The sequence below is a fragment of the Mobula birostris genome, chromosome 5 (genome assembly GCF_030028105.1).
Source record: "Mobula birostris isolate sMobBir1 chromosome 5, sMobBir1.hap1, whole genome shotgun sequence".
In the NCBI taxonomy this organism is placed as follows: Eukaryota; Metazoa; Chordata; class Chondrichthyes; order Myliobatiformes; family Myliobatidae; genus Mobula; species Mobula birostris.
Window position 1 is genome coordinate 205,081,228 of NC_092374.1, and position 15,914 is coordinate 205,097,141.

General features: G+C 46.5%; 1 protein-coding gene across 1 annotated transcript in view; it reads left to right on the top strand.

Moving 5' to 3' along the window:
- Positions 1 to 9,228: 9,228 nt before the first annotated feature.
- The window catches only part of LOC140197454 (olfactomedin-like protein 2A), a 42,078-nt gene continuing 35,392 nt past the window's right edge, over positions 9,229 to 15,914 (top strand). Inside the window, exon 1 of the mRNA XM_072257412.1 lies at positions 9,229 to 9,440. Coding sequence (XP_072113513.1) covers positions 9,378 to 9,440 — 63 coding nt within the window. The 5' untranslated portion in view covers positions 9,229 to 9,377. The remainder of the gene's footprint in view (positions 9,441 to 15,914) is intronic.

Genomic DNA, 15,914 nt, shown 5'->3' on the forward strand with positions numbered 1-15,914 from the left:
TTATTCTTGTAAAGATGTTTTGGCAAGACCCGACGCAGGCTGGGAGACCGTTTCGCTGAACACCTACGCTCTGTCCGCCAAAGAAAGCAGGATCTCCCAGTGGCCACACATTTTAATTCCACGTCCCATTCACATTCTGATATGTCTGTCCACGGCCTCCTCTACTGTCAAGATGAAGCCACACTCAGGTTGGAGGAACAACACCTTATATTCCGTCTGGGTAGTCTCCAACCTGATGGCTGAACATTGACTTCTCTAACTTCCATTAATGCCCCTCCTCCCCTTCTTACCCCATCCCTTATGTATTTATTTATTTATCATCTTTTTTTTCCCTTTTCTTCTCTGTCTCTTTTTTCTCCCTCTGTCCCTCTCACTATAACTCCTTGCCTGCTCTCTATCTTCCTCTGGGCTCCCCTCCCCCTTTCTTTCTCCCTAGGCCTCCCGTCCCATGATCCTCTCCCTTCTCCAGCTCTATGTCCCTTTTGCCAATCAACTTTCCAGCTCTTAGCTTCATCCCTCCCCCTCCTGTCTTCTCCTATCATTTCAGATCTCCCCTTCCCTCCACTTTCAAATCTCTTACTATCCCTTCTTTCAGTTAGTCCTGACGAAGGGTCCCGGCCCGAAACGTCGACTGTACCTCTTCCTATAGATGCTGCCTGGCCTGCTGCGTTCCACCAGCATTTTGCGTGTGTTGCATGAGTAAAGTTTATTTTGGTTTAAAAAAGTAAATCTCTATCAGATCTTCCCTCAGCCTCCACCAGTCCAGAGAAAGCAACCAACTTTGTCCAACCTGTCCATATAGCACGTATTCTCTAAATCAGACAGCATCCTGGTGAGCCCCTTCTGTTCGCTTTCTGAAGCCTGCACATCCTTGCTGAACCACACTGACCAGAACAGACTGCAATAGTTCACTTGCAGCCTAACTGGAGGTCTAGCAAGCAGCAACGTAACTCCCAGACTCTATTCCCAGATCCCTCTGTTCCACTGCACTCCTCAGAACTTCACCGTGTGAGACCTACTCTGGTTTGTCCTCCCAAAGTGCGACACCTCGCACTTGTCTGCATTGAATTCAATCTGCCAATTTTTAGCCTATTTTTCCAGCTGGTCCAGATCCCGCTGCGAGCATTGATAGTCTTCCTCGTTGTCCACTACACCCTCATCAGTCAACCATATTAGCATTCAGATCATTGATATAGATGACAAACAACCACTGACCCAGTACGGATCCCTGAAGCTCTCCACCAGTTACAGGCTCCAGTCAGAGAGGCAACCATCCGCTACCACTCTGTGGCTTCTCCGCTCACCCAATGTTGAATCCAGAGTTGAGTGCTGAACGACCTCGGAATGCAAGTACACAGTTCTCTGAAAGTGGCGTCACAGGTAGACGGGGTGTTTGGTACGTTGGCTTTCCTCAGTCTCCACAACAAGTGTCAAATTCAAGTTCATCCTTTCCAGCTTCCCGTTTGATTGCATTTGTTACACTAATAGCTAAAAGATCCATCTGACTCAAATGGAAAGATTCTGATCCTCCTACTACTTCTCAATGGTTTTCGCAAACTATATTATGTTTAAACCTGGAAAAAATTAGGTGTGGTGTGGTTGATTCTCCAGTTAAATTTGAAAAAAACTGGAGACCGTTTATTCATCATTTTCATATGATGTAAGTTGCCCCTTTTCAAACCCTTTTTCTTTTTCTAATAATCTTTTGTTTATCTAAACACAAAATAATCTGCAGTACCCCGGTGGCTGTGCCCCTTAACAATAGGTACTCCTGTTTGAGAACTGTTGGGGGGGACAGCTTACCTGGGGGATGCGACAGTGGCCGTGCCTCCGGCACAGAGTCCGGCCCTGTAGCTCAGAAGGGTAGGGCAAGGAAGAGGAGGGCAGTTGTGATAGGGGACTCGATAGTAAGGGGGTCAGATAGGCGATTCTGTGGACGCAGTCCAGAGACCCGGATGGTAGTTTGCCTCCCTGGTGCCAGGGTCCGGGATATTTCTGATCGTGACCAAGATATCCTGAAGTGGGAGGGTGAGGAGCCAGAGGTCGTGGTACATATAGGTACCAATGACATAGGTAGGAAAAAGGATGAGGTCCTGAAAGGAGAATATTGGGAGCTAGGAAGGGAGTTGAGAAAAGGGACCGCAAAGGTAGTAATCTCGGGATTACTGCCTGTGCCACGCGACAGTGAGAGTAGGAATGCGATGAGGTGAAGGATAAATGCGTGGCTGAGGGATTGGAGCAGGGGGCAGGGATTCAAGTTTTTGGATCATTGGGACCTCTTTTAGCGCAGGCGTGACCTGTACAAAAAGGACGGGTTACACTTGAATCCTAGGGGGACCAATATCCTGGCAGGGAGATCAGCGAGGGCTACTGAGGTGACTTTAAACTAGAATGGTTGGGGGGTGGGAATCAAATTAAAGAGGCTAGGCGTGGGGAGGTTAGTTCACAACAGGGGGATGGGAACCAGTGCAGAGAGAGACAGAGGGGTGTAAAGTGAGGGCAGAAGCAAAAAGTACTATGGAGAAGAGTAAAAGTGGCAGGCCGACAAATCCAGGACAAGCATTAAAAAGGGCCACTTTTCAACATAATTGTATAAGGGCTAAGAGAGTTGTAAAAGAGCGCCTGAAAGCTTTGTGTGTCAATGCAAGGAGCATTCGTAATAAGGTGGATGAATTGAAAGTGCAGATTGTTATTAATGATTATGATATAGTTGGGATCACAGAGACATGGCTCCAGGGTGACCAAGGATGGGAGCTCAACGTTCAGGGATATTCAATATTTAGGAGGGATAGACATGAAGGAAGGGGAGGTGGGGTGGCGTTGCTGGTTAAAGAAGAGATTAACGCAATAGAAAGGAAGGACATAAGCTGGGAAGATGTGGAATCGATATGGGTAGAGCTGCGTAACACTAAGGGGCAGAAGACGCTGGTGGGAGTTGTGTACAGGCCACCTAACAGTAGTAGTGAGGTCGGAGATGGTATTAAACAGGAAATTAGAAATGTGTGCAATAAAGGAACAGCAGTTATAATGGGTGACTTCAATCTACATGTAGATTGGGTGAACCAAATTGGTAAAGGTGTTGAGAAAGAGGATTTCTTGGAAAGTATGCGGGATGGTTTTTTGAACCAACATGTCGAGGAACCAACTAGAGAGCAGGCTATTCTGGACTGGGTTTTGAGCAATGAGGAAGGGTTAATTAGCAATCTTGTCGTGAGAGGCCCCTTGGGTAAGAGTGACCATAATATGGTGGAATTCTTCATTAAGATGGAGAGTGACATAGTTAATTCAGAAACAAAGGTTCTGAACTTAAAGAGGGGTAACTTTGAAGGTATGAGACGTGAATTAGCTAAGATAGACTGGCAAATGACACTTAAAGGATTGACGCTGGATATGCAATGGCAAGCATTTAAAGGTTGCATGGATGAACTACAACAATTGTTCATCCCAGTTTGGCAAAAGAATAAATCAAGGAAGGTAGTGCACCCGTGGCTGACAAGAGAAATTAGGGATAGTATCAATTCCAAAGAAGAAGCATACAAATTAGCCAGAGAAAGTGGCTCACCTGAGGACTGGGAGAAATTCAGAGTTCAGCAGAGGAGGACAAAGGGCTTAATTAGGAAGGGGAAAAAAGATTATGAGAGAAAACTGGCAGGGAACATAAAAACTGACTGTAAAAGCTTTTATAGATATGTAAAAAGGAAAAGACTGGTAAAGACAAATGTAGGTCCCCTACAGACAGAAACAGGTGAATTGATTATTGGGAGCAAGGACGTGGCAGACCAATTGAATAATTACTTTGGCTCTGTCTTCACTAAGGAGGACATGAATAATCTTCCAGAAATAGTAGGGGACAGAGGGTCCAGTGAGATGGAGGAACTGAGCGAAATACTTGTTAGTAGGGAAGTGGTGTTAGGTAAATTGAAGGGATTGAAGGCAGATAAATCCCCAGGGCCAGGTGGTCTGCATCCTAGAGTGCTTAAGGAAGTAGCCCAAGAAATAGTGGATGCATTAGTGATAATTTTTCAAAACTCGTTAGATTCTGGACTACTTCCTGAGGATTGGAGGGTGGCTAATGTAACCCCACTTTTTAAAAAAGGAGGGAGAGAGAAACCGGGGAATTATAGACCGGTTAGCCTAACGTCGGTGGTGGGGAAACTGCTGGAGTCAGTTATCAAAGATGTGATAACAGCACATTTGGAAAGCGGTGAAATCATCGGACAAAGTCAGCATGGATTTGTGAAAGGAAAATCATGTCTGATGAATCTCATAGAATTTTTTGAGGATGTAACCAGTAGAGTGGATAGGGGAGAACCAGTGAATGTGGTATATTTGGATTTTCAAAAGGCTTTTGACAAGGTCCCACACAGGAGATTAGTGTGCAAACTTAAAGCACACGGTATTGGGGGTAAGGTATTGATGTGGATGGAGAATTGGTTAGCAGACAGGAAGCAAAGAGTGGGAATAAAGGGGACCTTTTTAGAATGGCAGGCAGTGACTAGTGGGGTACCGCAAGGCTCAGTGCTGGGACCCCAGTTGTTTACAATATATATTAATGACTTGGATGAGGGAATTAAATGCAGCATCTCCAAGTTTGCGGATGACACGAAGCTGGGTGGCAGTGTTAGCTGTGAGGAGGATGCTAAGAGGATGCAGAGTGACTTGGATAGGTTGGGTGAGTGGGCAAATTCATGGCAGATGCAATTTAATGTGGATAAATGTGAAGTTATCCACTTTGGTGGCAAAAACAGGAAAACAGATTATTATCTGAATGGTGGCTGATTAGGAAAAGGGGAGGTGCAACGAGACCTGGGTGTCATTATACACCAGTCATTGAAAGTGGGCATGCAGGTACAGCAGGCAGTGAAAAAGGCGAATGGTATGCTGGTATTTATAGCGAGAGGATTCGAGTACAGGAGCAGGGAGGTACTACTGCAGTTGTACAAGGCCTTGGTGAGACCACACCTGGAGTATTGTGTGCAGTTTTGGTCCCCTAATCTGAGGAAAGACATCCTTGCCATAGAGGGAGTACAAAGAAGGTTCACCAGATTGATTCCTGGGATGGCAGGACTTTCATATGAAGAAAGACTGGATGAACTGGGCTTGTACTCGTTGGAATTTAGAAGATTGAGGGGGGATCTGATTGAAACGTATAAAATCCTAAAGGGATTGGACAGGCTAGATGCAGGAAGATTGTTCCCGATGTTGGGGAAGTCCAGAACGAGGGGTCACAGTTTGAGGATAAAGGGGAAGCCTTTTAGGACCGAGATTAGGAAAAACTTCTTCACACAGAGAGTGGTGAATCTGTGGAATTCTCTGCCACAGGAAACAGTTGAGGCCAGTTCATTGGCTATATTTAAGAGGGAGTTAGATATGGCCCTTGTGGCTAGGGGGATCAGAGGGTATGGAGGGAAGGCTGGGGCGGGGTTCTGAGTTGGATGATCAGCCATGATCATAATAAATGGCGGTGCAGGCTTGAAGGGCCGAATGGCCTACTCCTGCACCTATTTTCTATGTTTCTATGCTGAGATGAAAGCAACACTCACGACACGCTGGAGGAACTCAGCAGGTCGGGCAGCATCCGCGGAAATGATGAGTCGACGTTTCGGGCCGAAAACCTTCGTCAGGACTGAAGAGGGAAGGGGCAGAGGCCCTCCCAGCAGCTTCTTTATAGGGCCTCTGCCCCTTCCCTCTTCAGTCCTGACGAAGGATCCCGGCCCGAAACGTCGACTGATCGTTCCCGCGGATGCTGCCCGACCTGCTGAGTTCCTCCAGCGTGTTGTGAGTGTTGCTTTGTTTATCTATGGAGGAGCGGAGTTAATGACAAATGATGTTCTTATCCAAAGGAATAGGACATCTGAGTTTTATTTTTTTTTAGTTTAGGCAGTTCTTTATAAAATTCTTTTTTCACTTTCAATTGCTTAGAGATTGAGAGGATTGAATTATATATTTTACTCTAATTATACTTGTATATGTTAACCATTATCAATGTTACACCAATCTCTTTGTATCATTAATATTATTATGCATATTAATCTGAAACTTAATAAAAAGGTTGAAAAAGGAAGAAAGTTCATCATCATGTACGTGTACACTGCCAAATGGAACAATGTTCTGATGCACCGAGGTGCACAACATGTAAAGTAATATTACATCAAATAATGAAATATATTCCAGAAGATTGATATTTAGCACAAGTGCATTTATGACATCAGTCAAAAAGTAAACAGTCTTATACCACTGGAACTTCATATGTGATGAGACGTGGGTGTTGGCAGGGAGTTCGGTAGTCTCACACCCTGGGGGAAGAAGCCGTTTCCCATCCTAACAGTCCTTGTCTAATGCTGCAGTGCCCCCTGCCTGATGGTAGGGCGTCAAAAGGTAGGAAACTATGGTAGGAAACTTTGTCACATGGTGGGAGCAGAATTATCTGCAGCTTAATGTGAAAAAGACTCAGGAGCTGGTGGTAGACCTGAGGAGAGCTAAGGTACCGGTGACCCCTGTTTCCATCCAGGGGGTCAGTGTGGACATGGTGGAGGATTACAAATACCTGGGGATACGAATTGACAATAAACTGGACTGGTCAAAGAACACTGAGGCTGTCTACAAGAAGGGTCAGAGCGGTCTCTATTTCCTGAGGAGACTGAGGTCCTTTAACATCTGCCGGATGATGCTGAGGATGTTCTACGAGTCAGTGGTGGCCAGTGCTATCATGTTTGCTGTTGTGAGCTGGGGCAGCAGGCTGAGGGTAGCAGACACCAACAGAATCAACAAACTCATTCGTAAGGCCAGTGATGTTGTGGGGATGGAACTGGACTCTCTGACGGTGGTGTCTGAAAAGAGGATGCTGTCTAAGTTGCATGCCATCTTGGACAATGTCTCTTATCCACTACATAATGGACTGGTTGGGCACAGGAGTACATCCAGCCAGAGACTCATTCCACCAAGATGCAACACTGAGTGTCATAGGAAGTCATTCCTGCCTGTGGCCATCAAACATTACAACTCCTTCCTTGGAGGGTCAGACACCCTGAGCCAATAGGCTGGTCCTGGACTTATTTCCCGGCATAATTTACATATTACTATTTAACTATTTATGGTTTTATTACTATTTATTATTTATGGTGCAACTGTAACGAAGACCAACTTCCCCCGGGATCAGTAAAGTAAGACTATAACTATGAGATAGTAAATTGGATTCAGCAATGGCTTTGCGGAAGAAGCCAGAGAGCGGTAGGAGATGGTCGTCCCATTGACTGTGACTACTGATGTGCCACAGGGATCGATGCTGGGTCCATTGATGGTTGTTATCTATATCAATGATCTGGATGATAATTGATCACTGGATCAGCAAATTCAGGGGTGACAGGAAGATCGGGGCTCAGAACAACCAAGTACAGTGTCCACACCACGGGGAAGCTGTCCTTTCTGTCCACACTCCAGGACGGGTCAGAATGCTGGCACATGACAGACAGTGACCTTGCCAAGTTGTTACCATTTCACACAGCAAGCCACCAGAAGATCCTTCATACCTTCTGGCCAAGAAAGATCTCCAACCACACTCTTCTCCTTCATTGTCATCAAGAGGACAAGGCCACAATCATCATGAGGAAACGCTGGAGATGGACTGGGCACGCGATGAGAAGAGAGGCTGACTCCAGCGTCAAGACAGCGGGTAATTGTACCCCTGAGGGGCAGAGGAAATGTGGGAGACCAAAGACAACTTGGAGCTGTACCGTAGAGGCCGAAATGAGGGCCGTGAACCACACCTGGACACAATAGAGAAGATGGCCAAGGACAGACAGAGCTGGAGGACCTGCATTGCTGCCCTAAGCTCCAGCAATGTAACAGGCAGTAAAGGAACCAAGATTGGGGGTGTAGAGCACGCTGAGGAAGACCGTCAAAGCTTACAGCAGGATCTGGACCAGCCGGAATTTAATGCAAACATGTTGTACTTTGGGAGGAAACACTGAGGTAGAACTTACACAGTGAGGGGTAGGGCAGAGGAATCTCGAACTAGAGATCCATAGTTGTAGATAAAGTAATCAGGAAGGCCTTTGGCACCTTGGCCTTCATGAATCAAAACACTGAGTACACGAGTTGGGATATTACGTTGAACTTGTTTAACACGTTGTTGTGGCCTAATCTGGAGTACGGTGGGCAGTTCTGGTCACTTACCTGTAGGAAAGATGGCAGTAGGTTTGAAAGATTGAAAAGAAAATTTACAAGGATGTTGCCTGGACTTGAGGACCTGAGTTATAGGGAAAGGTTAGGACTTTACTCCCTGGAGTGTAGGAGAATGAAAGATTTGATAGAGGTATACAAAATTATGAGGGATGCAGACGGTAAATGCGAGCAGGCTTTTTGCCCTTTGCTCACTGTTACCATCAGGTCGGAGGTACAGAAACAGAAAACCTACAGCACAATACAGGCCCTTCGGCCCACAAAGTTGTGCCGAACATGTCCTTACCTTTGAAATTACTAGACTTCTTCATAGCCCTCTATCTTTCTAAGCTCCATGTACCTGAAGGCACACTCAGAGATGCAGGAGCAGCCTCTTCCTCGTTGCCATCCGATTCCTAAATGGACATTCAACCTTTGAACACTACCTCACTTTCTCAATATATATTATTCCTGTTTTTTGCATGATTTTTAATCTATTCAATATAGCTATACTGTAATTGGTTTAGTTATTTATTTATTATTATTATTATTATTATTTATTTTTTTTCTTCTGGATTATGTATTGCATTGAACTGCTGCTGCTAGGTTAACAGATTTCACGACACACGCCGGTGATAATAAAGCTGATTCTGATTCTGAATCCACTGAGGTTGGAAGAGACTGCACCAGAGATCATGGGTCATGGGTTAAGGGTGAAGAAGTGGTCGACGTTCAAGGGAAGTTGGATCGGTACAGGGACGGGAGGGCCAAGGTCCGGGTGCTGGCCGATTGGACTCGGCAGATTCCCAGTTCGGCGCGGATTAAAGGTTCCGCGCTGTGGGACTCGCTGACCGCGGCCAGGGGGCGTCACTGGCCCGGTGTAAATGGTCAATGCTCCAGCATAGGAGGTGCCGATGCCGGGCTCCGCGGGCACGGCTGGGTTGAGCGCAGAAGGAGGAGGAGATTCCCGGAGGGAGGGGGTCCTGTTAGAATTCTCCAGGTGTGACGCCTGGACCGTGTGCGGTCCCGACTGAGACCAGACACACCTTGGCATCAGCGTGGCACCGCAGCCGGGGCGAAGGCGCTGTAGCCCGTAGAGGTACCTCACCCTAGCTTCCTCCCTCCCGTCTCCCCCTTTACAGGATGGAGTCCCTCGCTGCCGATGAACCCGCTTCCGGACTCGGGTGTCCCGGGCGGTGAGGACCAGGTTGTCCAGGATGCGGGCTGTGCGCTGCGTCTCCCGGCTGCTCTTCTTGTCGGTTCTCACTCGCCTCGCCCAGGTAAGCAATCAACCGGCGCACGTCCCGGGACGGCGCTCATTCTCCAGCCCGCCGCTCAGGGGTCAAACCGGCGATGTCCCGGGCGAGCTGGCAGGGTGGGGCGGACGTACGACCATCGCAGGAGCCGAGTTAGCCATTCGGCCCGTCATGTCTACTCTGTCATTCATCATGTATAATTTATTATCGCTCTCATACAGTTCTCCTGCCTTCTCCCTGTATCCCCGACTAATTAAGAAACTTTAACCCTCCGCTTTAAATAAACCCAAACGTCCTGACCTCCGCATCCGTCTGTGGCAATGAATTCCACAGATTCACCACCCTCTGGCTAAAGAAATTCCTCTTTATCCATGGAGAGGTATTGCTCTCGGTGGAGGAGCGAGTTCGCGAGTAACGTTGCGGCAGAAGGTTCGAGGGGAAGCTATTGGGCTCAGAAGCGATGGTCGAGAACTGGCCGAATAAATGGAGAAGACATGGAACAGACAGTACAGGAACAATGATGTGCCAATCCAATTTAGTATTAAATGGCCAACTAAACTAATCCCTCCTGCCTACACAATGTCCATATCGTTTCATTTCCCACACATTGTGGTGCCTGTCTGCCTGCCTCTATCGCCAACCCAGGCAGTGCATTCTGGGCACCCAGCACTCTGTGCAACAGTTTCTACCCCCAAACCATTAGACTCCTCAACTCCCAGAGTCTAGTCTAGTCTGACACCAACACACACACACACACACACACACACACTCAACTGAACACCACTCCACTCACTTTGCAATGTTTGCTAATTTCTTTCTCAATTCCTGCTAAAACATTGTTTACATTTGCATAATTTATTATTATATCGTAATTTGTCCTTTGTGCCTATTGTCTTGTTTGTTAATTATTGTACTGTCTTGCACTGTTTTGTGCACTTTATGTAGTCCTGTGCAGGCCTGAAGTCTAGTGTAGTTTTGTGTTGTTTCAGGTAGTCTAGTGTAGTTCTGTGTTGCTTCAGGTAGTCTAGTGTAGTTCTGTGTTGTTTCAGGTAGTCTAGTGTAGATCTGTGTTGTTTCAGGTAGTCTAGTGTAGTTCTGTGTTGTTTCAGGTAGTCTAGTGTAGATCTGTGTTGTTTCAGGTAGTCTAGTATAGATCTGTGTTGTTTCAGGTAGTCTAGTGTAGTTCTGTGTTGTTTCAGGTAGTCTAGTGTAGTTTTGTGTTGTTTCAGGTAGTCTAGTGTAGTTCTGTGTTGCTTCAGGTAGTCTAGTGTAGTTTTGTGTTGTTTCAGGTAGTCTAGTGTAGTTCTGTGTTGTTTCCTGTAGTCTAGTGTAGTTTTGTGTTGTTTCAGGTAGTCTAGTGTAGTTCTGTGTTGTTTCCTGTAGTCTAGTGCAGCTTTGTGTTGTTTCAGGTAGCACCATTGTCCTGGAGGAATGTTGTTTTGTTTTTATTGTGTACTATACCAGCTGTTATGGTTGACATGACAATAAAAACAACTTGACTTGACTTGAAAACTTGCTTTTCACATCTCCTTTGAAATTACCTCTCTGGTATTAAATATTTCTAGGTGATGATAGAGATCTAGAAGATTATAAGGCTAGCAGGGAGGAGCTTAAGAATGAAATTAGGAGAGCCAGAAGGAGCCATGAGAAGGCCTTGGCGGTAGGATTAAGGAAAACCCCAAGGCATTCTACAAATATGTGAAGAGCAAGAGGATAAGACATGACATGACCAATCAAGTGTGACAGTGGAAAAACGTGTATGGAACTGGAGGAGATAGCAGAGGTACTTAATGAATACTTTGCTTCAGTGTTCACTACGGAAAAGGATCTTGGCACTTGTAGGGATGACTTACAGTGGACTGAAAAGCTTGTGCATGTAGATATTAACAAAAAGGTTGTGCTGGAGCTTTTGGAAAACATCAAGTTGGATAAGTCACCGGGACCGGACAAGATAGATAGATATACTTTATTGATCCCGAGGGAAATTGGGTTTCGTTACAGCCGCACCAACCGAGAATAGAGCGTAAATATAGCAATACAAAAACCACAAACAATCAAACAACAAAATACAAACTATGTCAGATGGAAATAAGTCCAGGACCAGTCTATTGGCTCAGGGTGTCTGACCCTCCACGGGAGGAGCTGCAAAGTTCAGTGGCCACAGGCAGGAACAACCTCCCGTGACGCCCAGTGTTGTATCTCGGTGGAAGACAGGCTACTGTGGGAGGTGAAGGAGGAGATTGCTGAGCCTCTGGTGATGATCTTTGCATCATCAATGGGGATGGGAGAGGTTCTGGAGGATTGGAGGGTTGTAGATGTTGTTCCCTTATTCAAGAAAGGGAATAGAGATCGCCCAGGAAATTATAGACCAGTGAGTCTTACTCCAACGGCGTTCTGAGAGGCGGGACTGCGCAGGCGTGAGACGTCGGGCAGTGCAGCGCGGCAGATTTAAAAAGGCAGACATCCTGCTTCGGGTTTGATTCGAAGAAGGAGTCTGAGAGTCTGAGTGGGAGTGCCGAGAAAGACATTTTTGAAATTTTCGTTATTTTTTTTTCTCCAACGGCGTTCTGAGAGGCGGGACTGCGCAGGCGTGTGACGTCGGGCAGTGCAGTGCGGCAGATTTAAAAGGAACAGAGCCTCATAGAGCGGGCAGCGGAGTTTGCGGGCGGCAGAGTGAGCTGGGAGCAGAGTGAAGACTTAAGGGCTTCGGCTCAACGGGCTTAGGCGGAAACCGGTGAGGCGAGGGAGGTTTGGCATTCATTTTCTGTTGTTATTTGAGGAGAGGGGCAGTATGAGTGTGAGGGCAGTTTGCTGTTCTCGGTGTCGGATGTGGGAGGCCCTGGAGTCTACAAGCCTCCCGGACGTCTACATCTGCGCCAAGTGCATCGAGATGCAGCTCCTAAGGGACCGCATTACGGAACTGGAGCTGCAGCTCGATGACCTTCGTCTGGTCAGGGAGAGTGAGGAGGTGATAGAGAGGAGTTGCAGGCAGGTGGTCACGCCGGGGCCACGGGAGGCAGACAAGTGGGTCATGGTTAGGAGGAGGAAGGGGAAAGGTCAGGTAATAGGGAGTACCCCGGTGGCTGTGCCCCTTAACAGGTACTCCTGTTTGAGTACTGTTGGGGCGGACAGCTTACCCGGGGGAAGTGACAGTGGCCGTGCCTCTGGCACAGAGTCTGGCCCTGCAGCTCAGAAGGGTAGGGCAAGGAAGAGGAGGGCAGTTGTGATAGGGGACTCGATAGTAAGGGGGTCAGATAGGCGATTCTGTGGACGCAGTCCAGAGACCCGGATGGTAGTTTGCCTCCCTGGTGCCAGGGTCCGGGATATTTCTGATCGTGTCCAAGATATCCTGAAGTGGGAGGGTGAGGAACCAGAGGTCGTGGTACATATAGGTACCAATGACATAGGTAGGAAAAAGGATGAGGTCCTGAAAGGAGAATATAGGGAGCTAGGAAGGGAGTTGAGAAAAAGGACAGCAAAGGTAGTAATCTCGGGATTACTGCCTGTGCCACGTGACAGTGAGAGTAGGAATGCGATGAGGTGGAGGATAAATGCGTGGCTGAGGGATTGGAGCAGGGGGCAGGGATTCAAGTTTTTGGATCATTGGGACCTCTTTTGGCGCAGGCGTGACCTGTACAAAAAGGACGGGTTGCACCTGAATCCTAGGGGGACCAATATCCTGGCAGGGAGATTAGCGGGGGCTACTGAGGTGACTTTAAACTAGAATGGTTGTGGGGTGGGAATCAAATTAAAGAGGCTAGGCGTGAGGAGGTTAGTTCACTACAGGGGGATGGGAACCAGTGCAGAGAGAGACAGAGGGGTGTAAAGTGAAGGTAGAAACAAAAAGTACTATGGAGAAAAGTAAAAGTGGCAGGCCGACAAATCCAGGGCAAGCATTAAAAAGGGCCACTTTTCAGCATAATTGTATAAGGGCTAAGAGAGTTGTAAAAGAGCGCCTGAAGGCTTTGTGTGTCAATGCAAGGAGCATTCATAATAAGGTGGATGAATTGAAAGTGCAGATTGTTATTAATGATTATGATATAGTTGGGATCACAGAGACATGGCTCCAGGGTGACCAGGGATAGGAGCTCAATGTTCAGGGATATTCAATATTCAGGAGGGATAGACATGAAGGAAGGGGAGGTGGTGTGGTGTTGCTGGTTAAAGAAGGGATTAACACAATAGAAAGGAAGGACATAAGCCGGGAAGATGTGGAATCGATATGGGTAGAGCTGCGTAACACTAAGGGGCAGAAGACGCTGGTGGGAGTTGTGTACAGGCCACCTAACAGTAGTAGTGAGGTCGGAGATGGTATTAAACAGGAAATTAGAAATGTGTGCAATAAAGGAACAGCAGTTATAATGGGTGACTTCAATCTACATGTAGATTGGATGAACCAAATTGGTAAAGGTGCTGAGGAAGAGGATTTCTTGGAATGTATGCGGGATGGTTTTTTGAACCAACATGTCGAGGAACCGACTAGAGAGCAGGCTATTCTGGACTGAGTTTTGAGCAATGAGGAAGGGTTAATTAGCAATCTTGTCGTGAGAGGCCCCTTGGGTAAGAGTGACCATAATATGGTGGAATTCTTCATTAAGATGGAGAGTGACATAGTTAATTCAGAAACAAAGGTTCTGAACTTAAAGAGGGGTAACTTTGAAGGTATGAGACGTGAATTAGCTAAGATAGACTGGCAAATGACACTTAAAGGATTGACGGTGGATATGCGATGGCAAGCATTTAAAGGTTGCATGGATGAACTGCAACAAATGTTCATCCCAGTTTGGCAAAAGAATAAATCAAGGAAGGTAGTGCACCCGTGGCTGACAAGAGAAATTAGGGATAGTATCAATTCCAAAGAAGAAGCATACAAATTAGCCAGAGAAAGTGGCTCACCTGAGGACTGGGAGAAATTCAGAGTTCAGCAGAGGAGGACAAAGGGCTTAATTAGGAAGGGGAAAAAAGATTATGAGAGAAAACTGGCAGGCAACATAAAAACGGACTGTAAAAGCTTTTACAGATATGTAAAAAGGAAAAGACTGGTAAAGACAAATGTAGGCCCTCTGCAGACAGAAACAGGTGAATTGATTATTGGGAGCAAGGACATGGCAGACCAATTGAATAATTACTTTGGTTCTGTCTTCACTAAGGAGGACATAAATAATCTTCCAGAAATAGTAGGGGACAGAGAGTCCAGTGAGATGGAGGAACTGAGCGAAATACATGTTAGTAGGGAAGTGGTGTTAGGTAAATTGAAGGGATTGAAGGCAGATAAATCCCCAGGGCCAGATGGTCTGCATCCCAGGATGCTTAAGGAAGTAGCCCAAGAAATAGTGGATGCTTTAGTGATAATTTTTCAAAACTCGTTAGATTCTGGACTAGTTCCTGAAGATTGGAGGGTGGCTAATGTAACTCCACTTTTTAAAAAAGGAGGGAGAGAGAAACCGGGGAATTATAGACCGGTTAGCCTAATGTCGGTGGTGGGGAAACTGCTGGAGTCGGTTATCAAGGATGTGATAACAGCACATTTGGAAAGCGGTGAAATGATCGGACAAAGTCAGCATGGATTTGTTAAAGGAAAATCATGTCTGACGAATCTCATAGAATTTTTTGAGGATGTAACTATTAGAGTGGATAGGGGAGAACCAGTGGATGTGGTATATTTGGATTTTCAGAAGGCTTTTGACAAGGTCCCACACAGGAGATTAGTGTGCAAACTTAAAGCACACGGTATTGGGGGTAAGGTATTGGTGTGGGTGGAGAGTTGGTTAGCAGACAGGAAGCAAAGAGTGGGAATAAACGGGACCTTTTCAGAATGGCAGGCGGTGACTCGTGGGGTACCACAAGGCTCAGTGCTGGGACCCCAGTTGTTTACAATATATATTAATGACTTGGATGAGGGAATTAAATGCAGCATCTCCAAGTTTGCGGATGACACGAAGCTGGGTGGCGGTGTTAGCTGTGAGGAGGATGCTAAGAGGATGCAGGGTGACTTGGATAGGTTGGGTGAGTGGGCAAATTCATGGCAGATGCAATTTAATGTGGATAAATGTGAAGTTATCCACTTTGGTGGCAAAAATAGGAAAACAGATTATTATCTGAATGGTGGCCGATTAGGAAAAGGGGAGGTGCAACGAGACCTGGGTGTCATTATACACCAGTCATTGAAAGTGGGCATGCAGGTACAGCAGGCGGTGAAAAAGGCGAATGGTATGCTGGCATTTATAGCGAGAGGATTCGAGTACAGGAGCAGGGAGGTACTACTGCAGTTGTACAAGGCCTTGGTGAGACCACACCTGGAGTATTGTGTGCAGTTTTGGTCCCCTAATCTGAGGAAAGACATCCTTGCCATAGAGGGAGTACAGAGAAGGTTCACCAGATTGATTCCTGGGATGGCAGGACTTTCATATGAAGAAAGACTGGATGAACTGGGCTTGTACACGTTGGAATTTAGAAGATTGAGGGGGGATCTGATTGAAACGTATAAAATCCTAAAGG